General features: G+C 42.1%; 1 protein-coding gene and 1 long non-coding RNA gene across 7 annotated transcripts in view; one reads left to right on the top strand and one right to left on the bottom strand.

Moving 5' to 3' along the window:
• FBXW4 (F-box and WD repeat domain containing 4) overlaps window positions 1-2,886 on the bottom strand; it is an 80,872-nt gene extending 77,986 nt beyond the window's left edge. For 2 of the 6 annotated variants that reach the window (XM_060641692.3, XM_060641693.3), the window contains exon 1: window positions 1,955-2,885. In XM_060641692.3, the coding sequence (XP_060497675.3) occupies window positions 1,955-2,754 (800 nt within the window). In that variant the 5' untranslated portion in view covers window positions 2,755-2,885. Of the gene's footprint in view, window positions 1-1,954 lie in introns of all 6 variants that reach the window. The other 4 variants (XM_078434752.2, XM_060641691.3, XM_060641689.3 and 1 more) reach the window with 4 other exon arrangements.
• On the top strand, window positions 1,978-13,845 carry LOC132684998 (uncharacterized). The gene is made up of 2 exons (XR_009612896.2): window positions 1,978-2,088; window positions 11,811-13,845. It is a non-coding gene; the product is annotated as an uncharacterized LOC132684998 (long non-coding RNA).
• Window positions 13,846-27,925: the final 14,080 nt, after the last annotated feature.

Below are 27,925 nucleotides of genomic sequence, written 5' to 3'. Positions count from 1 at the left end.
AACAAGGATAATATAACCTTAACAGATATTAGACTCTACCAAAAAGCAACAATATTACAATAGTATGAGATGGAAAAATATATCTGTGGAACAAAATGGAGTTCAGATGTACATACATACACACACACACACACACACACACACACAGTTAATAATTGGCAACATAAGCTTTCTAAAACAAAGGGAAGGAGAATTATTTAACAAAAAGTATAGTAACAACTAGGCAGTTGTTTCGGGAGAAAAAAAAAAGTTGAATTCACCCTTGCACCTAAACAAAACTGATATTGATGGAAGTGTTAACTATTTTAAAAAATCAAATTATAAGAAAACCAGCAGAATATCAAAATGATTTATCTGGTCTGTGGAAAAATTGTAAATTTCTCAGCTTTGGGGTAAAAGAAGAAAAAAAAATCACAAAAGACTGAAAGATTCTGATATACTGAAGTGTAAAACTTCTATACACTAAAATAGTAAAGTAAAAAGGACTGGGGAAAATATTTGCATCAAAGATGACAGATGAGAGCCTAGGATCTATGACCCACAGGATTCCAAATTTATGAGAAAAACATCAAGACCCCAATAATAAATGGGCAAAGACTAGGTACAGACAATCTCACAGGTGAAACAAACACATGGGAAAATATTTATTGGGGTCAGTGGTTAAAAAAAAAAAAAAAGCAAAATCATAAAACAACAAAACTTTGAGACACCATCGTATGCCCACTAAAATAGCAGAGTTTTTTAATTTTCACATGAAATTGGTTAATCCTTCTTTGCTGGTGCCGCTGTAACTTGGTACAATTTTACAAACCATAACCTTTGATCCACTGAAGCCAATCTTGAGCGACATAGGTATGGTATGTAACATATGTCAGTAAAGCTATCACCCAAAAATGCTTTATTCATTATCTATAATAGCAAAAAGCTGGACACATCATGAAAGTTTAATATTAGAGGAATGTTTTTAATCTCCGTTTTGGTAGAGTCCACAAACATTTATTATGCACCTATTTTGTCAGGATCAGTAAAACAGCAACTGAGGGATGGGCGGGGGGTTATGCAACTGAAAAGTCATTTTAACTCATGAGTAGTTGTCTAAGGTGGTGGTATTATAGCTCTTTATGTTTTAAAAACTTTCTTTAATGTTGTTATACTGTTTCATAATTACCGTTTCGGAAACCCATACTGGATGCAGTTAGGTGCAGTCTGAAAGCTTTTACTCACCCAATGCTATATATTTTCGTCCCTTCCTACTTAACAGCTCAGGTGGTTCAAAGTTTTCCATGCACAGGTCTCAGATCCCACCCAAAACAGGTCAAATGCAACACCAAACAAACCTTCGTATACCACCTACACCTAATCCAGTCCCCTGCCATAAGCAGGCACCCCTTTTTGTGTGTTCTGCCTGTATCAAGCCACAAACTATGGGTGACACTTGGACCAGGGGCCTTTTCAGGTCTGAGCCCTTTTCTCCACATTCGATTCCATCCGAGCCCTGCAGCCCAACAGCCTTCAGAAGAGGGTGAGCGGATGAACGTCCGTCCACAAAAACGTTCTGACAGACCACATGGCGGACATGGGTCCTACACCTGGACCAGAGGAGGCGTGCGAAGCCTCAGGCCAGCCTGGCTCCAGGGGAGCTGAGGAACCAGGTAGGTCACCCTCTGCGAGGGAAGACACGATTACAAGCTGAAGGCAGTGCTTAAGACGGGCTAATTGTGAGAAGCCGCCCAGGGAGGGTGCCGACTGAGGGATGCTCACGGGAGGCTTCTCGGATGGGGGGCTCCGACAGGAGAGGGGCTCTTGGGGAGGGGTCCGGGCACAGGCCGGGTCCGGGCCTCGGGCGGCGTTCGGGGTGCGACACAGCCCCGGCCGACCAGGCCGCGGCGCCCCGCCCTTTCCCGGGACGCCGGCCGGCCCGGGGCGGGGAGCGGGCGGGCGAGCGGGCGCTTACAGGTCGGTGCCGAGCCGCGTGAAGCCGGAGTTGAGCGAGGCCCGGGCTATCCGGCGCCAGAGCAGGTCGCAGCTGGTGAAGCGCCGCAGCCAGCGGCACACCTGCGCCAGGCGGCCGAGGGCCCGCATGTCCAGGTAGGAGCAGATGAGCAGCAGCAGCTCCTCCGGCAGGCGCAAGAGCGCGGGCCCCGCAGCGGGGCGGCCGGCCGGCTCCCGGGCCGCCGCCTCCTCCTCGGTCGCCGCCGCCATGGCCTCCCCCGCCGCCCCAGCCCCCGCGATGCAGCCCCAAGCCTGACCCCCTCGTCCCTGTGCTCTCCCCGGCCTGGCGTCCTCCCGCCGCCCAGGCCTGACCCTCCATTCCTCCTTCTTGCCATCACCTCTTCCTCTGGCCTCCTTCCCCGCCCCTGCGCTCCCCGCATCTCCGCGTACGATCCTTCTCTCCCTTTCCTCCACGCTTCCGCAGCCCTCTCCTTCCTCCCCCGGGCCTGCGCTAGCTCCCGCCTCGGCCCCCAGCCCCGCTGCCTCCTTCGCCTTCTGCGGCCCCGGATTCCCTTCCGCCCCGCTTCCTCTTCCGCCTTGCCCCGCTCCCGCTTTTCCCTTCCCCTTCCCCTTCCTTCGCTTCCCCCTCGCGACCCTCCCTTCCTGCAGTTTCCTCGCCTCCCCGCCCTCGCCCTCGCCGGGCCCGCAGTTCCCGGGCGGCCCCGGGTGGCCCTGGCTGCCCATGAGCGGCCGCGGGCCCGGCCCGACGCAGAGCCGAGCCGGAGCCGCCGCCGCAGCCGCCCCGGGAGGAGGCGACACCATGTCGGACCGGGTCACATGGGGGCGGCGCGGGCCGAGGCCTGGACCCGCCCCTCACACCCGCGGCCCGTGGAGCCGCTGCGGGGTGCGGGCCGGCCCAGGGAGCAGACCCCCTCCCCCATCGGCCTGGCCGCCGGGAGCGCTGGGTGGAAGCACATGCATCCACTCGTCTAGCATGTGAGGCCCTCCAAGGGCCAGCGAAGGCCCCAAGAAGAGCTTCCGCCTTCCACGAATCTGCCTGTTTGGAGCCTCTGCCCTCAAGAAACATCCATTTGGGTGGCCTCCCCTCCTTGGGAGCCATCCTCTTCCTTGAGTGACGCCTCCTTTCCACAGGCCATCTGCCACTGCCCCTGCCCCTGCCCCATGAAACTGTAGTCCTGGAACTTGGCACTTTCCTTAGCCCTGGTCCTCCTGCAGGGTAGGAACCGGGTCCTGATAGTGAGTTGGGATTTTAGATCCTGAGTCCATAACTCCCCAGCCATGTTATCAGGAAATGGCAAAGCTAGGGCTTCTTACTAGTCACCACAAAAATGCAAGTGGATTCTGCCAAAGTCACCCAGGAGTCCTTCCCCCACACCACCCACTTTTGTGGGTGAATTCCATTCACAAGGGCACCAATCTGAAAGGAGAGCTAAGAAAAACCAACCAAAGTCTAGAAATGCTCTGACATGACCCACGCTAGTCACGTGTGGCTATTGGGCATTTAAAATGTGGCTAGTCCAAATTGAGGTGTGGTGTATGAAATAGACACCAGATTTTGAAGACTTCTAGGAGAACAAGAATGAATTATCTCGATACTTTTATATTACATATTGAACTGATGACATTTTTGACACATTGGGTAAATAAAATGTATTTTAATGTAACTACTAGGTAACTTAAAATTATGCATGTGACTTGCATTTGTGGCCCCAATTGTTTTTCTTTCCTCTTTTTTAAAATTTTTTTTTAATGTTTATTTATTTTTGAAGGAGAGAGAGGCAGAGCATGAGCAGGGGGAGAGCAGAGTAAGAGGGAGACACAGAATCCGAAACAGGCTCCAGGCTCTGAGTTGTCCGCACAGAGGGGGCTCAAACCCACAAACTATGAGATCATGACCTGAGCCGAAGATGGAGGCTTAACCAACTGAGCCAACCAGGTGCACCCCCCCACCCCCAACTGTTTTTCTATAGCACAGCACTGGGCTAGGCAGCCAAGATTTGGGAGGGAGGAAGATGACTATCCCTGTATATCCTGTACCCCAAATCCTGTTTCATTTTGTATTTACGTCTTAAGACCCATTTTCAGGGAGCAAGAATGAATGAGAAATCATTCAATTATTCAATACCTAGGATAGCCAAGGGAGACCTAGGAAAGCTACTACATTGCATTATGGTGCTGCAGAAGCATCATGTAACAAGGTCAGACCGGAATCTGGCTCTGCCCTAGAATTACTTTTTGATCTTAGCAAAACAACAACAAAAAACCCCACCTATCTTGGCCTTTTAGTGTTCTCAGTTTATAGTGGAGATAATGCCTCTGCCTTACTTTCGAGGGATAAATGAGATGATCCCTGTAAAATGCTTTGAACTCCTCTAAGAAAATTCTCAATAATAGTTACAGGTCAAATCCTGTTACAAAAAAATACCCTTACCAAAAAAAAAAAAAAAAAAAAATACAACAAAGGCTTTGTGTTGAAAAGATTCCCAAACTCCAACCAGTGGTTTACTTCATAAAAGAAATATTTGATATGACGTTTCAGTACAGCTAAGGAATTTAGACCATCTCTTAAAGATCATTATAGAGAAATTTATTTATTCACAGGATAGAAGGCTATTGAGGTAGGAATGCTGCAAATTGAGGTAATGACATCAACTAAACATTTATTGATTTTGCTACATTTGTGTACTGTGAGCCACTGTGGAAGGAAGACCCAGATGAATACAGCATATGGTACCTACATTTTGTGTTCAGATTTGTGTTAGACGTGTTTGTAACTTCTTACTCTTTAACTATTTTTTAACCATTCCTCTGTAAAGCTGAGAGTTTTTCCACATGACCTAGTTTTTATGGGAGTATTAAAGGCGCAAAAAATTATTTCATTAACCCAACATAAATCAAGTCAGTGTTAAAATCCACCCTCATACAAACGTAACTTACTCTTCACCCTATGTTACCTTTATTGATGGAGAAATTAAACTATCACTTAAAAACATTAAGTCACCCTCTTTCACATCCAAGCTAGAGATCAAGTGAGCTGTTTGAACTGGAATTTATGGTGTAATGATTTACCATACATACATACATACATACAAGCCAAAGTTACTCAGTATGGAGAAAGGCAAAGCCAAAATGGGAAATGGTCATATAATCTGTTACGTGGTGGTAATGTGTACCCCTAAAATCCTGAGCATAAAAAAAAAAGAAACAAAAAACTATAGTCTTAGCTCAGAGAGGTAGCTAGATGTTTTACTCTCAAAATTTTGGGGCAGTGTGGGGGGTACTGAATACTTTTTAAAAAATCAACTATGGCTGAAAGATGTGTTTATAATGAAAGTAAATGAGTGTGGAGCCTGTTTGGGATTCTCTCTCTCTCTCTCTCTCTCTCTCTCTCTCTCTGCCCCTATGTGTGCATGCTCTCTCGCTCTTGCTCTCTCGTTCTCTCTCTCTAAAAAATAAAAAAAAAAAAATAAAGAGGATTTTTAAGATATAAAGCTCTTTGTGTATGTCCATGTAAGTGACGTGCAGAGTAGCAATTATTGCTGTGATAGGTAGAACATAACATATGCTTAGGTTTGTAAAAACACTAGAATTGTGTGTTCTGTCCATTCTCATACACATAGGTAGCAGTTTCAGACAGGAGCCCATGTACCCACTGGTGAAGCACTCAGGGCCCCAATCTTTAACTTTAGGAGTGGGCAAATTTAACAGGGAAATTAATCTGAGATGAATTAGAGAGAAAGAGATTATTTTGTGAATGACAGTTTTCAGTGTCAAACACTGGCTCAGATGCTCACCATTATTCCTGTATAATAAGAGCTTATATTTATTAAACACTATTTATCAAGCACTATTATAAGAGCTTTCCGTGTATTGTCTTATTCCTATCAACAGTCACATGAGGAAGATGCTATGAACCCAGTTTTTTGCAGGAGATGAGACTGAGGCCTGTGGTCACATGGTTCCTAAGTGCCAGTCTACTCCCAAAGCTATACTCTGAACCATGCCTATGCCATACACAGCAGAAAATGAAATAAGGCATTGAATTCAGGGTCCTCTAAGATCCCTTGCAACTGATAAAGACACACTTAATAATATTATACTTTACCTCTGACCATCAAGCAGTTCTGGTTTCTAAGTAAAAACTGCTTCTAAGCATTAAAGTAGCTCCTTTCATATCTTCATTATTTTTTTTATTTAAATAATTTTTTTAAATTTATTTATTTTGAGAGAGAGAGCACAAGAAGTGGAGGGGCAGAGAGAGAGAATCTCAAGCAGGCTCTGCAGGGTCAGCATAGAGCCTGATGTGGGGCATGAACCCACAAAACTTTGAGATCATCACCTGAGTCAAAATCAAGGGTAGGATGCTTAACCAACTGAGCCACCCAGGCACCCCTCGGTTATTTTTTAAGAGTTAACTATGTGGACCAACAACCTCTTAGTGATATTCATAGTCTTTTTGCAAAACTTCAAAGGGATTCGTAGGAACTAATCTATCCTGCAAAAAGAACATTTAACCAAAGTTTAATAATTTGCTTCATTTTCTTCTGTTAAATATAAGTAATGATGTATGTATGACGCATATTACAGGAGCCTTTTTTGTAAATTTATCCTTATTTGTAAATTTGCAAACAGATTTTGTGAAGTGATGTTAATAATGGTAATTTCTATGCCATACGATCTAGTAATTCCACTACTGGGTATTTACCCAAAGGAAACAAAACACTAATTTGAAAAGACATATGCATCCCTATGTTTCTTTCACCATTATTTACAGTAGCCAAGATATGGAAACAACCTGAGTGTCCATCAATAGATGAAGGAATAAGGAAGATGTGGTGTATGTACACACACACACACAAACACACACAGAGGAATATTATGTAGTCATAAAAAAGGATGAGATTATACCATTTGCAACACCATGGGTGGACCTAGAGGGTATTATGCTAAGTGAAATAAGACTGAGGGAGACAAATACCATATGATTTCACTCTGAAATCTGGAAAACAAATGAATAAACAAAAAGTAGAATCAGACCTATAAATACAAAGAACAAACTGGTAGTTGCGGGGGGGGGGGGGGGAGGGAGTTGGGCAAAATGGGTGAAGGAGAGTGGGAGACACAGGAATGCGGTGAGTAAGTCACAGGAATAAAAGGCACAGCATAGAGAATATAGCCAATGACATTGGAATAGCGTTGTATGATGACAAATGGTAGCAACAATTGTGTGAGCATAGCACAACATATAAAGAAGTCAAATCGGTATGTTGTACACCCAAAATTAATGTAACATTATGTGTCAAAAAGTTTTTTGGAAAAATAATGGTTACTTCTAGGTAATAGAATCTTTGGATTTTACTTTGTACTTTTTTGTAGTTCTTGATTTTTTTTTTTTTAAATTTTTTTTTCAACGTTTTTTATTTATTTTTGGGACAGAGAGAGACAGAGCATGAACGGGGGAGGGTCAGAGAGAGAGGGAGACACAGAATCGGAAACAGGCTCCAGGCTCCAAGCCATCAGCCCAGAGCCCGACGCGGGGCTCGAACTCACAGACCGCGAGATCGTGACCCGGCTGAAGTCGGACGCTTAACCGACTGCGCCACCCAGGCGCCCCTAGTTCTTGATTTTTTAATAAGAAGCACATATCACCTTTACAAAATCAACAAAGTCTCTCAAAAAGAACAATCACATTGTCATGAGCCCAAACACATCATGCAAAAAGAAAGTTGGGGATTTGAAGCCTAGATTATTGCCACAGTTTTTAACTAGCCACCTAAGTTTCATTAAACTTTATTTATTCCACTTAAAAATGTGTATCATGTACAAGTAAAAGGACAAATTAGAGTATTAGAAATAAGAGGCCTAACAGTGAATACTACATCTAGAAACATGTGAACATCTCATAAATAGAAGAGTAGAGCCTAAAGTTTTGTTTTCAGGAATCATATCATGTTGGTAGGTTTGTATTCTGCTATCATGTTAGACATACCACCAAGATCTTCTGTTTTTTTTTATGAATCCATTGTCTTTGTCATATTCAAAGATAAAATGTTTTTATTTCATATGAAACAATTTAAAGCACTGTTTAAAAATAGGGGCGCTAGTCGGTTAAGCATCCGACTCCGGCTCAGGTCATGATCTTGAGGTTCGTGAGTTCAAGCCTCACATTGGGCTCTGTGCTGACAGCTCAGAGCCTGGAGCCCATTTCGGAATCTGCATCCCCCTCTCTCTCTGCCCCTCCCCCGCTCATGCTTTGTCTCTCTCTCTCTCCTTCAAAAATAAATAAACATTTTAAAAATTTTTTTAAATAGTTACTTTATGGAAAAAAAACCAGAAGGAAATATGACCAAATGTTAGAAATGGATGCCTATGAGAGGCAGAATCATGGATAGTTCTTTTTGCTGTTGCTTTACACTTTTCTGCATCTTCTAAGTTTTCTGCAGTGAACATGTATTATAGAAATAATCAGTTTTTTAAAAATCCTAGGAGTTTATACCTAAATGTAAGAAATAATTAAATTAGTTCATTTGATATTTTTAGAAATTTTTTTAATGTTTACTTAGTTTTGAGAGAGAGTGAGTGAGTGAGTAAGTAAGTGAGTGAAGGAAGGGTAGAAAGAGACACAGAATCCAAAGCGGGGTCCAGGCACTGAGCTGTCAGCACAGAGCCCGACACAAGGCTTGAACTCACAAACTGCGAGATCATGACCTCAGCGGAAGTTAGATGCTTAACCTACTGAGCCACCCAGGCGCCATTTTAATATTTTAATATTAGTTCATTTTAATACTAAAGTTCATTTTACACATCACTCATGCAGAAGAATTCCTAATAATTTGTGTTATACTTCACCTTCACCAAGGCAAAGCATAACTCTAACCCACCCCCACTCCTAAAGTGAGGGCTGCACATAGGGATTCCTTCTAAAGAGTACAATATGGAAAGGCAGGGGAGAGTAACTTTACAGTGGAGAAAGCTGACAAACACTATTTCAGCCAGGTGATCAAGGTCAACATCAACAGTGATCAGTCATGTTGATAGTAGTTACCCTTGATATATCTTGATGAAAATGGTACTTTACCTCTGTGGCCTTCCTCCCCAAAACCTATAATCCCAGTCTAATAATGAAAAAAAAAAAAACCAGACAAATTCCAATTGACAGACATTCTACAAAATACCTGACCAGTGCTCCTCAAAAATGTCAAGACCATCAAAAATAAGGGATGTCCAAGAGATTGTCACAGCCAGGAGGAGCCAAAGGAGACATGACAACTAGATGTAATGTGCTATCCTGGAGAAAAAAAAAAAAAAGAGGACATTAGGTAAAAACTAAGGAATTCTGATCAGCCCATTAATTGTTACAAATGCATAACACTACTGTAAGATGTTGATAATGGGAACATACGGGAACTCTCTCTACTGGCATCACAATTTTTCTGTAAATCTAAATCTGTTCTACAATATAAAATGGATTTTTTTAGTTCATTTTAGCCTTTTGTGACTCTTACAGAAAATCTTTGCAAAAATCATAATGCATGTGAAGGCAGTGTGTTTCCTGAGTTATAGAGACTCGTGATAGGAAATGCTATCCTGTCACCACAAATGCAAAAAGAGAAGAAAGAAAGAAAGAAAGAAAGAAAGAAAGAAAGAAAGAAAGAAGGAAAAAGAAAAACTAGGGGCGCCTAGGTGGCTCACTTGATTAAGCATCTGACTCTTCATTTTTGCTTAGGTCATGATCTCACAGTTTGGGAGTTCAAGCCCCGTGCAGGGCTCTGCACTGACATCAGAACCTACTTGGGATCCCCCTGCCTCTCTCTCTGCCCCTTCCCTGCTTGCATGCTCTCCCTCTCTCAAAATAAATAAAATTTGTTTAAAAAAAAAAAAAAGAAAAACTAATGTCCCATAGGTTATCTCAAACAAAAACCTCTAGTCACCCAAATTAATAGCTGTACCAGGATTCATTTTCCAGAAGAAAAGATGTCATTCCAAGATACTGTCCTGACTTTACATTGTGAGAAAATAGACATTGGCAAGCACCAATTTTTATAGAAATGATATATATGAATTGAAATATATATAATGTAGGGGGCACCTGGGTGGCTCAATTGGTTGAGTGTCCAACCCTTGATTTCAGCTCAGGTCATGATCCCAGGGTCATGAGATGGAGCCCTGTGGGGCTCCACATTGAGGATAGAGCGTGCTTAAGATTCTCTCTCTCACTCTCACTCTCTCTCTCTCTCTCTCTCTCCCTCCTTCCCTCTGCCCCTCTCCCCCACTCACACGCCTTCCCTCTCTCTCTCTCAAATTTAATAAATAAGGGGCACCTGAGTGGTTCAGTGGGTTATGCATCCAACTTCAGCTCAGGTCATGAACTCTCTGTTCATGAGATCAAGCCCCACATCAGCCTCTGTGCTGACAGCTCAGAGCCTGGAGCCTGCTTCAGATTCTGTGTCTCCCTCTCTCTCTTTCCTCCCCCCCTCGTGCTCTGTCTCTCTCTCTCTCAAAAATAAAGATTTAAAAAGAAAAATTTTTTAAACTGTTTAAATAATAAGTAAAATATAAATCTACACAGATATATATAAAATGTAAGGACTCCGTGTCAATGGCGGGTAGAAGAGTAAGTAAAGGGCTTAGCAGGATGCAAATATAAAACGTAACTATGGAGAAGAGAAAACAGATTTTCAGATTTGCCAGTTAAGTCATGCTACCATTAGTTTGTCTGAGCCTTCTTCATGTCAATGGGTGATGTTCAAAGATATTTAGAATGAAATAGAGAGTATACCATCGGCATTAGGATAAGATAAATTCCTGTGTTGCCACATGGCATCAGAACTTGTGATTTTTCTGATCTCTGTCAGCAGGAAGACTCATTTGGCAAAAGTGGAAGATGGAAGATATAAACCTTGAAGATGAAGGAAACCACAAAAATCTTGTGAAATTTTCATGATCAACTAGGGATTTTTTTTTTAATAAATATATACTAAAAACACATATGCATACAAACATACACAGACAAATAAAAATAAGGTCATCATTAAGATAGAATACATACAAACATGATCTTAGGAGTTCTCTTCCAGTAAAAGAGTGACAGTTAAGCTCTAGAAAAAAATTAACTTAAGTATCTTCAGTACTTCTAGAAGAAAATGCCAGGTCAAATAAAAAATTCTTGGGGCACCTGGGTGGCTCAGTCTGACTTCGACTCAGGTCATGATCTCACGGTCTGTGAGTGTGAGCTCCGCGTGGGGCTCCGTGCTGACAGCTCAGAGCCTGGAGCCTGCTTCGGATTCTGTGTCTCCCTCTCCTCTGCCCCTTGCCCGTTCATGCTCTGTCTCTCTGTCTCTCAAAAATAAATAAACTTTTTTTTTTTAATTTTAAAGAAAAGTTAAAATAAAATAAAATTCTTATATCTGATTCTATAATTATTTCTATTTAAGAACACCTAACATCAAGCAAATTTTTTCATCTGAGACATTCATTACACTGAATGAAGCCAGAGGATATAATTTATTTACCTTGTCCTAGGTTTGGGGTCCGTTAAAAATGAGAAAAACACAAAAAGTAACTTTTCTGGAGTACCATTCAATTGCATTATTTTGAACAGATGGTGGGTTGTGTTCAGTTGCTAAATATGAACAAAGTTTGGATGTGAATGGAATAAGGATAGGTCTTCTTTAATTTTTTTGGCTTTTACTTTAGTAAAAAAAAAAAAATGCATATATACACACCCATACTCATATGCTACTAAACAGCAGTTATGACCTTTGTACCAAAATCGTACTGTTCTCCTTTGAAAACCTGTGTCACTGCTTCTTAAAAATTATGTATTCTATATAATGTGCCTTTTCTCCTTTCTATAGCAGCTGTTTCAAACACAAATGCAGAGATGAATGAGGAAAATCCCCTACATTTAAAATCCACCATGGCGAGAAAAGCAGGAAGAGGGCCAAGCTAGCCCCTGGGGATTTTCCCAGGTTCAGTAGATTGACCTGGAAACAAGGAGTACAGATTGAGCTCTTCTTCCTTGAGCGGCACAAGCACTGGTCAGAGAAGTTTCCAAACACATGGAGCTTAGTGAGACCACCTGCTCCTAACACAGGACAATGGCTACTAGACCACCAACTCTGTTGCTTCGAGTCAACACCAGCTCTCCTTTACAACAGATGACAGGCTTTCTGCCAGAGGAGTCTGCCGGTGAAACAGTGAGCAAAGAGAGGCTAAACTTTACATGTTGCAATAGAAGCTCATAAATTAGGAACCAAATGGACAGATGAAAAAAACTGAAATTGAACGAGGTCGGACAGTAGAAGCAAACAATACTCACATGGATATCAGCTCCGGCAAGGCAGAGCTAAGAGTTCAAATCCTCACTTGACAAGGGCTTGAGACTCCAAATGCCATGGAGGCCCCAATATGCGGAGAGAAATTTTTGCCCAGGTTCTCATGCATGCCGTCACCATGACCAGTCTAAGTGGAGGTGTGGCACAACCCAGGGGATCTAATCTATAACCTCCCAAGATCTTCATCTCTTAGACGACTCAACAATAGGAAAGGAGTCGCAACAGTCAGGCCCCATAGCTTGCTTTGCCCTCCCCAAAGAACTGAAGTCAACTAGAAGTTCCAACTTCCCCGAAGTCATGTATGAGATAGCATGTCAAATTGGTTTTCAATTAAAAGTATATAAGAAAATGTTTAATAATATTTCGTAGGTTAAGGGAATTAAAGTTAATACCAGCTGCTGGAAGGAAATTCTCAACACAGAATCCTACGTTAACCCATATAGGAAAGTCGATGAAAAATGGAATTTTAAATTTTTAAGCAGGTAGGTCATGACACAGTCCAGGCAGGATCCATGATGAGACTGAGAGGAAATAATTCAAAAAATAATTCAAAGTCTTGGCACCACATAACTGCCATAATTCTGCTTGTTTGTTTGTCTGTTTGTTTGTTTTGAAAACTATAAACCCATATCCCCTTGGGTAATTTTTTCAGCTTTTAAACATTTAGAAAACAAAATTTTAAAACTTGTTCAAGAGCCCTCCGGGTTACAATTCAGTCACTTATTTACGGTACCTAGGATAGAGTCACAGACACAACCTGTGAGGAAAGAAGCCACAATTAGAGAATAGAAGCGTTTCGAACAAATGTATTCCAAACTGTTTAAATAAACCATGGAACACCTGTAGAATTGCTATAGAACGATCTCTAATATACATTAAGGGGAAAAGCAAGCTGCAGAAGAGTGTATATCATACGTTGCCATTTGCAGGGGAAACTACATGTGTGTGCTTTGACTTTTGTACGCCAAAGATCTCTGGAGAGACACACGCCAAAGATCTCTGGAGAGATACACAAAAACCTAGCACCAAGGTCTGCTTCTAAGGAGGGGAACTGGGTGCCATGCTATTTTATACCTTTTGAATTGTTAACTATTAACTATTTGTATGTATCATCTATCAAATAACAAGCTTTACCTCTAAAAAGGGGGCACTCTTAAAAAAGTGAAAGAGCATTTGCAAGCATGTGTTGGGCAAATGGGAGAGGCCGTAATGAAAGAAATTGCCATTATTTTGCAATAGAGAGCTATAGTTGACAAGCGGGAGGGGGAATTTGCAATCTGTTCACTGGGATGTCAGAAGATAGATCAAAACGAATACCCAGACTGTAAAAATATGGTTAATTACTGACAGAAGGAAAAACCATAAAGTCCATCCCATTGCATTTAAGTGAGCAGTGATACGTCAAGGAAAAGGGACTAAATAGGAAGAAAATACTGGAGTTCAACCAAAAATATAAAGAGAAAGAAAATATAAAGAGAAAGAAAATCATTTGTGAAATACGGTTTCAGAATGTTGTAATGTCACAGTAAAATGTATAAAGAAATTTTCAAATGAACTCTGTCAGATCCTGAAATCAGTAAAAAAATTTCACTTTCTTAAAAATACTTCCACAAACACACCCCTAAAGCACACACACATTCAGACACATGCTGAAAGCAGCCTGTGGGACCATTAGGACAATTCTGGACTTTATGGCTATTTCTTTTTTACGGGTCATTCTTTGCATTTTTACTGCCCTAAATTTACCTCTTAAGTCACAGCAATGCAGATTGAGCTTGCTTTCTTCTTTAGTTTTGTTTCCAACCAAATCTTTTGTACATTTCTGGAATTTAAGCCACCTCAGTTACCGCTACTTATCTATAACACCATTGCTTTGAGGGATTAAAGCAGGTTTCTTGTAATACACTTAGATCAAGAGTTATCTGAGTTGAGAAGAATATCCTGTTTGAGTTGGGGATGGGGACTCTTTTTTTATTTTTATTTTTTATTTATTTTTTTTTGATCTTGAGTTGTTTTGATTTCCCCTGAGAGCCGTAATCTTCAGCAAGTGATATTTTTTAAAAAGCCCCCAACACACCACAAAACATTCCAAGTGATTTTAACTCCTGAATGAGGTTGGGCTACCTGAGTGATTCTCTCTCTTCTCTTCTTTGGCAGAAAGGATTAGAAACCTCCACAGAACTTGCTCTCTATTAAAGTGGAGTGCTGTGCATTCATTGGCAAGAGGTGAATTGTTTTCAGATTACATGTGAAAGAGTGTGTGTGTTTCTTTCCCACATCAAAGACTTGGATGGAGGCAGTTCTGAGTATTGCCAGGGATGCAAGAATTGGTGCTAAAGTGATTAACAAAATTGCTTTCCTGCAAAAGAAGCACAAAACATTACCTAGGGATTAGAGGAGGAGAGGGCAAGATTAAAGGTGATGTTGAATTTTGGGTGGAATATCTTATCCATCTTTTTCAAATCATGCTTCAAGGATTCTGCAGCCCCTCCTCGGGGAAACCTGAGCAAATCAAGGTCTTGCTTTCTCAAATTTTGTACACAGGGGCTCCGACAGGGTAAAATTAAAACTACTAACATAAGCAGTACTCACTCGTGACCTCCATATCTTCATCTCACACTACAAATATATTTGGATTTGGGATGGATTTTACTCAGCACACACCAACGACTCCGGTGATCAAAGATTCTTTCATTTGTAATTGGTACGTGTATCCACCTGTTGGATTTAAACGATAGTGTTTTGTAGAGTTTCTGGAGTTGTCTGGTTTTAGCAAATCTTGACCTGATTAGTATAGCATCCCTTATAAAACCTACTTTCCCAGTGAAATCTCCATCTAGCCAAAATGTGAAAAAAACAAACCAAACCAAAATAATAATAATAATAATAATAATAATAATAATAATAATAATAGGACCTATATTCCAAATAGTGAAGGAAAGATAATAATCATGCAGTAAACCTCACAATTACTAGTTTAGGAAATTATTTTAAAGGGTATCTCTAAAATGCCCTGTGACATTCTTTGTCATGTAGCATTTTTTGATCTAAAAACTGAATTTAGGCCACCCTTCCTCCAAGAAGTCCTCCTGACTTTGGTCTCCTAATCAGAGACAGGCAGAAACATATAGGTACATGTAACTGTTACAGTGTGAATAAACTTTTCTTCCTCTTTGCTTTCTTCCTTTAAAACATTAAGTCCCCAGAAGGAAGGGCACACATATCTGGATAGGTGGGGAAAACGTAAAGTTGAGTGCAATTGCAAAATAAATAAATTCGAAGCAATACATACAGTATGATGCCATTCATGAGAAAAGTTAACACAAAAAACAGTATCATAACTCTTGAGGGAACATATGTATGTATAGAAAAGTACAAAAAAGAGAACAGAATTATCAATCTTAAACTCATGCTGGTGGCTGCCTCTGGGAAGGAAGGTGGGAAATGAGATTGGGGGTCGTGGTTAAAGAAAATTTTAGCAACATCTATAACATTTATTTCTTTTAAAGGGAAAAAATCCCATTAAGCTAAGATGATTCACTTAGGCATAGTTACGGGATGTGAATAGTCATTGAAATTGTTACCTAAACACACAGCAGAGGTTTGAGATCTCATCTTTGTCCTCTTCTGTTTTTTTGGTTTTCTTGGTCAGACACAAGTTATGTCTCACTTCCTTTACAACAACAATAAAACCTGTTCCAGATTGATTAAATAATTCAGAAGAGTTATCTTCTTTTTTCCCACAATAACATCATCCTCGCAAATTTACGTGCCATGGTGATGGAACTTGATCTCTGCAGGTGTTCTGTAAAAAGGGTGACACACTGTGAGTCCTCAGTAAAGAGAATAAATAAATGAATAGATAAATAAGCACAATTTGCTTGCCACCCCGCAAGCAAGAGTTTGTGGGTGTTTTCATTTTGAAAAGTTGTTTCTCAAGGTTGCCTGTGTGACTTCTTCGCTTTCAGGAACGTGTTGAGAACAATCATTTTTTATCTGTCTTTCCCCCGGGGTCCTGTAAGGTCACTGGACATAAGATAGCTGTGAAATTTGACATTGTTCCAATTTAAATGCTTTACTCCAGCAAGTGCAAGACTGTGGGCGCGTCGGTGCGGGGATTGCCACGGCCAGGCCGGTGCTGAGACTCGCCAGCCCTCCAGGCTTCAAAGCCTGCCATCCTTGATCTCACTAAAGAATGTTTTTGAATTCTGTGTCCATCTAGTGGTTGCCTGCAAAGATCTACTTGGCTTTTTCTTTCTTCCTTTTCTTTCACACTTGATCAGTGAGATTCTGTTTGTGATGGGGGTTTTGCCCCCCTTGGTCTTTAATTCTTTCACAGGTGGTTTCAAAGTGTCTATCCTCAGCCACTGCTTTCTATAAACAAGCCGGAATTCATGAACCCCAGTTACTGATGGCTCTCCTCACAGCAATTCTTCTCTCACTTTGAAAATGAACTGTTTTGTGGACAGTAAAGTACAGTTCTTTTTCACAGATGAGATTAGAGACTGGAGGGGAGACTAAAGGGAGGGGAGGTTTTTTCTTTTCCTTTTTTTTTTTTTTTTTAAACTGGAGAGTCTTTTCATTGTAACTTATTTTAGCAAATGCAAGAACTTTACTTATTTTGCACTCAGTTGCAACTTCAGTTAAAGATGACAAGGTGCTAAGTGAAGGGTGCTGGCAATTGCTGATTTCCTCACTGATCCCATCGTCTCCAGCATCCCAAGTATAAGGGTAGGAGTTGAAGATCCGGTGGTTATAGGAGCTAATATGGTTGCACATCCAAGGAATCAAATGATCTCAGTTCCATTGGAGAATTCTGATGTGCCACAGGGGTGGCCATATCTAGCATCACTTCCTCCCCTCTGTGGGCTGAAAAGTCTGTCCCCGAGCCTCAGTTCCTCTGCTTTGAGGTTTTAGATGTAGTTCAGTGCTTATCTGTAGCAGCCGTTGGTCATAATGGTTTTCACATGGATCCTGAAAGTTGGGGAGCTCATGGATTTATACTATTCTGAACTTTGTGAGAAAAAAATAATGGAGGCCAAGTTTCCCAACACATTAACAGTAAAAGAGCATATGTGTGTCTTGGGCCACCCTGGCCTCTAGGAAGATGGGGACACACACTGAATTAAAGTCACTGCCTTCGTTCCAGCTCAAATGAAAACAGATATTTTTAATATTTTAAAATACTCTTTCTCTTTATAAATGTAACACACTTTATTAGAATCAATTAAAAAAACATAAATTGTGTTTACCGGAAATTGCTTATAATAGCAAAAAACTGCAATTAAACAACCTAAATGTCCATCAATGGGCAACCAGCTAAGTAAACTATAACATGCCCATCTCTGGAATAATATCTAATCACTTAAAAGTGTGAAACTGGGGGCACCTGGGTGGCTCAGTCAGTTAAGCATCCAACTCTTGATTTTCACTCAGGTCATGGTCTCAGGGTTGTGGGACTTAGCCCCGCATCAGGCTCCACACTGAGCATGAAGCTTGCTTGGGATTCTCATTCATTCTCTCTCTCTCTCTCTCTCTCCCCCCACACACACACACTCTGCCCCTCTTCCCCTCATGTGTGTGCTCTCTCTAAAAGAAAAAAAAATAAATGGGGCACCTGGGTGGCTCAGTCGGTTAAGTGTCCAGCTCTTGGTTTCAATTCAAATCATGATGTCACGGTTCGTGAGTTCGAGCCCCACATCGGGCTCTGTGTTGACAGCACAGAGCCTGCTTGAGATTCTCTGTCTCCCTCTCTCTTTATCCCCCTCCCTCGCACTCTCTCTCTCTCTCTCTCAAAGTAAATAAACTTAAAAAAATCCAAATTATTTTAAAAAATGAAAAATTAAATTAAAAATAAGTAAATAAAATAAAATTATTAAAAAGTCAAAATAAAAAATAAAAAAGTGAAACTGGAAAGGAATGACATGGAAACATATCTACGAATGATGGTGAGTGAAAACAAAAGTTGACAAATTATATTACAAAAATGATATGTATAAAACAATCCTATATACACATCAGGTACATGTACATACGGGACTGAGGGAGGTGATCTAAGGGGACTTTAACTATATCTGTATATTTTACTTTTTTACAAGAAGATGTATGTATGTAATCCTCATGTACTTAAAAATAATTTTTAGGGGCGCCTGGGTGGCTCAGTCGGTTGAGCGTCCGACTTCGGCTCAGGTCACGATCTCGCGGTCCGTGAGTTCGAGCCCCGCGTCAGGCTCTGGGCTGATGGCTCAGAGCCTGGAGCCTGCTTCTGATTCTGTGTCTCCCTCTCTCTCTGCCCCTCCCCCGTTCATGCTCTGTCTCTCTCTGTCTCAAAAATAAATAAATGTTTAAAAAAAATTTTTTTTTAAACAATAATTTTTAAATGATTTTAAAAACCAAATAGAAAATAACTAAAAAGAAAATAAATAAAATCACCTTTAATCTGCTACCCAGCCTTCCATATAGTCTTTCGTATATATAATTCTCTAAAAATTGTTTTATTGTGGTACTATATACATACAGTAAAATTTACTATCTTAACCATTTTTAAGTGTGCAGTTCAATGCCATTGACTACATTCAAATTGTTGTGCAATCACCACCACCATCCATCTCCAGAACTTTTCCATCTCCCAAACTGGGACTCTGTCCCCATTTCCCCCTCCCCCAGCCTCTGGCAACCACTGTTCTACTTCCTGTAACTATGTATTGACTACTCAGGTCCCTCATATAAGTGGAACCAAACAGTATTTGTCCTTTTGTATCTGGTTTATTTCACTTAGCATATAACGTCTTCGAGGTTCATCTGTGTTGTAGCATAGGTCAGAATTTCATTTCTTTTAAAGGCTGGAAATTTCCACTGTATGTATACAGCACATTTTGTTTATTCATTCAGCCATCAGTGGACACTTAGTTTATTTCCACCTTTTGGCTATTACAAATAATGCTGCCATAAACACTTGTGTACAAATAGCTGTGTGAGTCCCTGCTTTCAGTTCTTTCATGTATATACCCAAAAGTGGGATTGCAGGATCAAATGGTAATTCTATATTTAATTCTTGGAGTGGCCTCCATACTGTTTTCCACATTTGGCTGCACCATTTTGTATTCCCACCAGCAGTGCATTAGGGTTCCAATTCTTCCACATCTCACCAACGTTTGTTTTCTGGTTTGCTTGTTTATTTGTTTGTTAATCATAGCCATCCTAATAGGTGTGAGGTGATTATGTACTTTTAAAAATTAAAAGCTGGCCTCAACTGTAGCTTCATATAACCCTGACATTTTCCTATACCATTAAATATCCTTCAACAGTATCATTTTAATGCCTGCATCGCCTTCCACTGAGTAAGATGTACCTTAATTTACTCAACCAATTCCCTATTCCTGGAAACTGAAGTGTTTCCACGTTTTTGGTATTATAGAGAGTGCTCCATATCCACATTCTTGACTTTGTTTTAAAGTTGCTTATAAATTCCTAACAGTCATAGAGCATATACTTTTTTAAGCTTTGAAGATCAACATCCAATTTAAAATTCAATTAAAAAGAGGGATTGGAGGACAGAAAGAATTGCCACACTGCTACACACTTAAAGACCCCAAGCAAACTACTACTTAATCAGTTGAGAAATTCGCTCACACAATGTAAAGAGTGGGCATTGTCTGTTAGCCCTCCAGCAATTCGCCTTTCACCATTGACCTACATCGAAACCTTCTGCTTAGAAAAAGAATGTAGAAGCCTCTCACTTGGAAGGCTTGGCTCAGTGGTACTCGGGTGCTACAAGAGTCTGTGTGTGAGCGCTTTCATCACTGGAGTCCACTACTGGATCCAGGACCGATCTGAATCTCTTTGACTCTGCTCCTTGCTGAAATATGATGCTCTCTCCGGGGTGGCAATTGCAGAAGTGTTTAAGAGTACCAGGACTAACACACCGGAGAAAGGAAGTTCAAGAGGAGGAATCACCCAGGAATGCATGACAAGGTGGTAGCTTTCTCCCTCCTGAACCGCCCAGTTACTAGTTGGCACAGCCTAGGCCCCCAGAGCCTTGGGCAAACTTTAGTTATGTCACTCTGCTACTCAGAGACCTCTGCCACCCATAGGCTTTGTAGTCAATCTAAAGCTCTTTGCCTGGCACTCAATACTCTGGTTTCCCAGGACCTCTCTCCATCCTTATTGCCCCAGCACGAATTCTTCCATTCCACCCAGACTGACTATTTGCTACCCCAAGTGGTTCATCATGTGAAAAGACCTTTGGACTTAGGAGTGAGACAGTCTGGGGGCGCCTGGGTGGCTCAGTCAGTTAAGCATCTGAGTTCAGCTCAGGTCATGATCTGGCGGTTCATGGGTTCAAGCCCTGCGTCATGCTCTGTGCTGACAGCTCAGAGCCTGGAGCCTGCTTCAGATTCTGTGTCTCCCTCTCTCTCTGCTCCTCCCCTACTCTCTCTCTCTCTCTCTCTCTCTCGCTCTCGCTCTCGCTCTCTCTCTCTCAAAAAATGAGTAAACGTTAAAAAAAAAAAAGGGTGAGACAATCTGGATTTGAACACTGGCTCTGCCATTTCTTTAGTAGGTGACCTTGGGTGAAATACTTGACCTTGTTGAGCCTCAGTTTCTCATCTGCTAAATGGGGAGGACAAAGCCTCCTTTGCTGTATGATCGTGTATATGTTAAACTGGACAACAGCGTGTAAAAGAAGTTCATACAATGCAGAGTGTGTAGTGAGTGTTTGATAGGTGACATGAATGTCTTGTTTTTCCTGGACTCTGAGCTTTTGCTCCTACCTGTTCTCTTTCTAGAAAAATTCCCCCTCATATGAATCCCACCCAGTCATCAAAACAAACTCATGTTTTGGCCCCCTCGAAAGCTCTCCCCTGAAAATCCTTAGCACTCTCCAATTAGACTACTCAATTGGCAGTAGTCTAGACTGGCTGGTATTGGCCCCACTTCTCACCATGTCCTTCTTCTCCAGATAGCCTGTCAAAGGACAAAAACCATGCCTACTACCCACCCCTTCCTCCCTACCCCACTTTTCTCCCTCTGCATCAAGAACGTTTTACACACAGTAGATGGTAAATAAATATTTGTTGACTGACACTTTTCACTTCCCCTGGCCTTCATGACCTGCCTGTATCAGTATGTCCATGTCAGTCCTTCTAAATGGATTCTCCCCGACCCAATTTTCAGGGAGCACAGATTCCAATTTTGCCCCAATAATAATCATAATTAATGTAGAGCACTTCCTTGCGTACAACATTAGCCTATAAAGTCAACAGAATGGATATTCTTGTTATTATTATCCCTATGTCTTAGAGATTCAGAGAGGTCAAGAGATTTGTCCCAAAGCCACAAAGCTAGTGTACGGCAAAACTAAAACTAAACACAGATCTACTGATTGCAAAGCTCATGCTCTTGGCCTCACATAATAAAACCTCTCTGTATACTTATTTTGCTTAAGTTTATTTATTTATTTTGAGAGAGAGCACACACACGCGCACACATACACGAGTGGGGAAGAGGCACAGAGAGAGAGGGAGAGAGAGAGAATCCCAGGCAGTCTCCATGCTGCCAGCGCGGAGCCTGACATGGGGCTCAATATAGCAACTGTGAGATCATGACCTGAACCAAAACCAAGAGTCAGATGTTCAACCGAATGAGCCACCCAGGCAACCCCGTCTCTCCATATTTAACTGTTAATGAATATTGGTTCCTCTGTGAAATAGTATTATCATGGAATTTTAGGCCCTTGCCTAAGAAAAAAATGGTGGTGTTCTTGGCTAACTTCTTTATTGTTTGCAGAGGCATGGAAGAAATGCACATGATATGCCACTTCTCAGTGAAACGTTCCAGGTAAGACCCTGTGTAAATTATTTCCTTGGGACCCAGAAGGAAAGCTGGGCTTTGATGGGAAGGCATCTTTTCCACTATACCTTAATTAATGGCAACTCAGAGCATCTCTCTTTGAAATGGTTCCCTCACTATCCTTCTGATCTTCTTAAGTGACCTTCTGCCCACACCCCTCAAGGCTCAGGGCTTCTGCTCCAAGGCCTTGGCTCTGGCTCCCAGAAGTTCCTGCAGTCACCCTCCATGAATTAGGGCTCCTCCAGCAAAGGGCACAACTCATTAACAACAGCTCCAGGACATCATAGGTGATCCTGATTAGAAGCGATGCTAAGAGATCCTAGCACTACACGGTCCTCCAGCACACCAGCAGCGTCCCCAGTTATGCATCTCATCGGCTGACAGCTCAGCGGACATTCTTTAGATTTAGGGAAGATATGAACCATCTGTGGTTCACCTGCAACCCAAAGCAGATCCGTGTCTCTCAGCTACCTCTGTCACTGAGTAAGCAACAACTTAGCGTCTAGAGTGTTAATCTACCTGTTATCCCAGTAAAAACAAAACAAAACAAAAACCCTGGAAGCCACGTAAATCTTGACTTAACTGTTACCCCAGATTCTGTTGGTAATAGTTGCTTAAACTCTTTCAGCAAGTTCCTCTTTCTTCCTTATCCCACCTTGGACACTTGGGCACTAAAGTCAACTGGCTGAGCTGCCTCCAGAATTGTTCAATATACATTGATTGAGAACCATTTTCCATGTACCTTGCTAGGCACTGGGGGATGCAAAGAGGAGGGGTGACGAGAGAGTCTTCTCGTGTTTTTCTCAACTCAGTTTCCACCATGAGCCCCACTTTCTCCCAACCAGTAAGACTCACATCCTCAACAAACCCCTAGTTTTACAGGGACTGTTCACATTCTCCATCTTGTTTTCTGAGATAAACACTGGCATGGACATGAGCACAGCAATGGCTTGATTATGCTCTAATTACTCTGGGCCAAAAGCAGGAGTTAGATCTCAATTCACATGCTCTTTGGTAGACTGTCACATGGGACCCCAGGCATAATATGCCTTCATCTTTACTCACATAGCTTGGTGAAGCCCTCTCTCCCTTTCTCACACTGCTGTAGCCACCGGTTTTCCCACACCCACCATTCTGTCTCAAACACTAAGAGTTCAAACACTGCTCCTCCAAAGATCTTAACCTTGAGACTTAGACATTGTCCCTTGTTCCTCAACAGCACCTCCTCCCTCCCTAGCTGCTATTCAAATGAATAAACAAATATTTATAGAGTGAGGAAGAGGGGGGAGGTGGGGAGGGGACAGCTGTGATTACTGACCCATCCTGCCCCAGCCTTCCCTCACTCAGAGTGTCTTTGGGAACAAGCTCAAAATGGAAGTTAAGAAGATAAATTCTAGTTTCTTGTGCTCTCCTGAAGACCAGCAATGAGCAATTCAGATTTGAAATGTTAAAAAAAACATTTACAATAACATCCAAAAAAACCAAATACCAGCTATAAAGCTAACCAATCATGAACAGGGTCTACATCTAGAAAACTATACAACAATAGAAATAAAAGGCCTAGATAAATGGAAAGAGAGTCTGTGTGAGAAGGTCAGTACACAAAAGTCAATTGCTTGCATAGCCCAGCAATAAACAACTGGAATCTGAAATTTTGAAAAAGATACCATTTCAAAGTCTTCTTTCTCAGAGTCATGTGTTCAGGCGATAAGCAGTTTCAACTTGACTATGTCCTTTAGTCAGAAGTCCTGGGGTTCCTGAGACCTTCCATGTAGTGGCCCAGATGTCACCTTCAGCTTGAAGTCCAAGCTGTCCTGTGATTCTGACCATTGCCGGATTCCTCTGAGGCACTGTTGTTTGTTGGGTTCTTTTTTTTTTTTTTTTTTTTTTTTTTTTTTACTCGAAGCCTCTTTCGTTTAGGCAGCCACACTTTCCCCAGAGGTTTCCATTCCTCATTTTCAAACCTCCCCACCGCTCTTGCTTCCAGCTGGTTACTGAGCTTTGGTCTGCCACTTCCAAAGGCATCTCCAACCCTGAGCAAGTCTCGCTGCCTTGGGTCCAGTTTCCCAGCTGTCGTCTGGCTTCTCTGTTCTTCGTTCCTCTTTACCTCCAACTCCTTCCGTGCGCTTCCCCAGGGTACAGGTCAGTCTTTCGGGAGTGTACTTACCACGTTAAACCATTTTCTCTGAAACAAATATTTGCATATGCAAGCCCCACATTTGCCATATGGTTTTCCCTACTTCCCACCCAGAGGAACTCTCAATCTCATATATATTTGGGGAAATGAAGTCTTCCCCAGATGGTCTCTCCAAAGCAAGGTCAGGGTTTTTGCATTCCTTCAAAGGTTCTGGGCAGAGGTTAGAATGACGCATGTTTTCTTGGTCCCGTCAGCAGCGATCGCCGCACCTGATAGTGAGACATAACCTGACTCTTGCGTAGCTAAAAACACACCAGAGTTTGAGGGAGATGTTGAACCATAAACTCTATCCCCACAAGGAAGGGCAAGAAACCTGCCCAGTTGCTCAAATAATTTCAAACCAAATCCCCTAAGAATTCTTCCACGGGGAGAGAAAAAGAGCATGAATATTAGAAAGATGGTGAACCAGGTGTGCCGAAAAGGTTTCTTAGTTGTTCTTAGCTCTGGAAGGGGGTGGGGCAGCCCCACATCTCTACTGGGAAACATATTTCCCCTTTTAAATCAGGAAAGAAAAAAAACAACAACATAACCCCAAATAGAGAATGTTTTCTTTTGTAACTGGAAGCAAACATCGCTGATGGCTTTAACAGCTGCCTGCCAACATGGCCTGAGAAGCAGGCAAGCTCAAACATTTTTTGAGATCAACACATGTACAGGCATACAGTATATTAGGTCAAATTATAAATCCAGGAATAAAAGAACAAATAAACAAGTTTCAGCTTTCTCTAGGCTTCTGCGTCCAACACCAGCTAAACTAGACTCTGAAGCAGAGAAATCTAGATTCCAAGAAGGCAGGTCTCCCAGGAGTTCAAGTCAAACCTCCCTCTGGTAGGAAAAGAAGGTGCCGTTGTAGATTAACTGGCTGACGGCTGACCAGGTCCAGGCCGACCGCCCTGCCTAGCCCAGGCTTCCTCGTGTCGGCCAGCAGATTCTGAGGATGTGTGGCGGGTTAACTATAGACCTGCCATTGACTTGATCTTTGACCCCAGTAAATCATTTAATATGCCATGTGCCTTTGTCCATATGTTAATGTTTGGTGTAATTTGGATGAGAATTCCAGCAAGTATAGGGGTGCCACCCATTAGGGCTAAATCTTTCCCTTTAGAGTTTCTAGGAAGAACCTCCTGGACAGCTGCACTGCAGAGAGCCAAGGTATCTGGACGAACCAAATTGAAATGCCTACAGATGGTGAGACTGGCATTGCCTTAATTGTGGCTGACAAGTAGAAGAACAAATTTGTTCTTTGGTTATCAAAACAGACACAAGGGGCAAGAAACCCACCAGAGTAGAGTAGGTGCAAGAATACTGGATTATTTCGTGATCCTACCACTCTGCTAGCCAGGTGACCTTGAGCAAATCACTTAGGCCAAGGTTGTTCAGACATCAGTTGGTCATGAAATCAATGGGAATCGCTTCTCAGCCTTTTGGCTAAGATCAAGTGCATTATCTATGAAATAAATGTAGGAACTACACATTTTCTTTTTTTTTTTTTTTTTTTTTTTTTTCAACGTTTTTTATTTATTTTTGGGACAGAGAGAGACAGAGCATGAACGGGGGAGGGGCAGAGAGAGAGGGAGACACAGAATCGGAAACAGGCTCCAGGCTCCGAGCCATCAGCCCAGAGCCTGACGCGGGGCTCGAACTCACGGACCGCGAGATCGTGACCTGGCTGAAGTCGGACGCTTAACCGACTGCGCCACCCAGGCGCCCCGGAACTACACATTTTCTAATGAAGTCAAGTTGAATAGAGGAGAAAAATATCAGTGCTTAGTCTACACTAAGTATAGGCACTATTGCATATTTGTGTGGATGTGTGTTTCCTGGGGTCGTGATGAATACTAAATTTCCCACTGTGGGTAACAAACAAAAAAGTTTTCCGGCCCACAACCTAGGATTGTGAACACAGGGTTTTGATTGCCCATTTATTGAGTGGAAGTTTTAGACATATATATGTATATATATATATATATATATATATATATATACGCATGCATATTCATATTCACATATGTATATGAGCACCACAGTGTGTCAGGCACAGAGGCATATGACATAGACAGGCACAGCAAGGCCCTGTCCTCATGGAGCCTCAGCTAGCAGGGGAGCCAGTCATAAAATAATTATATAATTATTTAACTACCATGCATGAGAAGACCCTGCAAAGGGAACAACAGTGTCAGTCCTACCTCAAAGACTTCCGTGAGGACCAAAGGAGAGAGCAGTGGAAACACTTCATAAACCATAGTATAATTCAAATAGGGTGTATTCTTATTTAAAACACTGAATATAAACATGACCTAAAGATGAGCTTAGTTTCCCTTATGCATCCATTCGATGACTAGCTGAACACTGCTCAGAGCCAGACACTGTTCTAGGTTCTGAGGATACAGCAGTAAATAAGACAGCACCACTGCCCTGGGAAGGTTCCCTTTCAGAGAGACAGACAGACAATAAACACATAAACTGGTAAAGTCAAGAGCGGTAAAGTGGGGCAGAGGAGTAGAGAACAATGGAAGTGGGGAGGTATTTTAGACAGGAAAGCAGTGCTCTCTGCGGGGGTGACAACCAGATCCAAATAAAGTGACCTTGGATGCATCACTGAACACTTCAAGACTCGGTTTTATTCATCTGCTAAATAAGGCTACTTATGCCCATCTCCTACGACTTCCTTGAGGATTAAATGAGATAAAGAATGCAAGGCCTCTGGGACAGTGCAAGCATGAATAGGCACTTAACATTTGCCCAATTGCTGAGTGTCTGCTGGTCTATTATTCAAGGTACTAGGAATATGCTTAGAACGATATAGAACGACAAGAAGGAACAAGCAGGCCTACTATTTTCAGACCAGGCTGCACAAATCCCTCAAAAGGAGTAATTATTATTATATTCAACTCTGTGTCAGTTGGGTCCTCCAGGAAGTGGGTGCTGAGACACAGTGAGGTGTGCAAGCCAGCTGAGGGGGTGGGGATGGTGGTAAAGCCTGGAAAGATAAAAGAGAAGCCAGACTGGGCAAGAAAAGATTCTGGAGGAAAGACTGCTGGTTAAGAGGAGTCCTACATGGGCAGAAATGGCCAGGCCCCGGCACCCCCACCACGTTCAGTCATTAGCAAGGGTTGCCTATGAAGAGCATGGGCATGGCCCAGAAGGGCAGCCACATGGCAAGTTCTTCTTTGAAGGGAGATTGGAATGGTATGCCGCCACAGCTGCCACAAACTCCCAGCCTCAAACTGGGAATCCTGTAGACTTTTTGCGGTCAACACAACAGTGCTTTCTTGGGAGAGGAAAATACAATTTACTCTGACTTGGGGAAGCTTCACAGAGGAAAAGCACTCCAAAGGCCAGAGAGGCCTAGTCCTGATTTTATGATATTCTGTATCTGTTAGGATGTCTTTGGCCACATGCCAACTCAAAATGGCTTGAGCAATAAAGAACCTTTATAATCTCCTATAAGAAGTCTGGAGGAAGGAGGGCCCAGGGTTGTTTAATTTAAAATTCAGTGATGTCATCATTGTGCATCTACCCTCCTGTGCATCTCCTTTTTATCAATGAAGAAACTTCTCAAAAGCCCACCAGCCTCATGCCCTCATAT

This window comes from Panthera onca, chromosome D2 (genome assembly GCF_046562875.1).
Source record: "Panthera onca isolate mPanOnc1 chromosome D2, mPanOnc1 haplotype 2, whole genome shotgun sequence".
NCBI lineage: Eukaryota > Metazoa > Chordata > Mammalia > Carnivora > Felidae > Panthera > Panthera onca.
The sequence above is the reverse complement of the archived record's forward strand: the minus strand, read 5'-3'. Positions and strand labels throughout refer to the sequence as shown.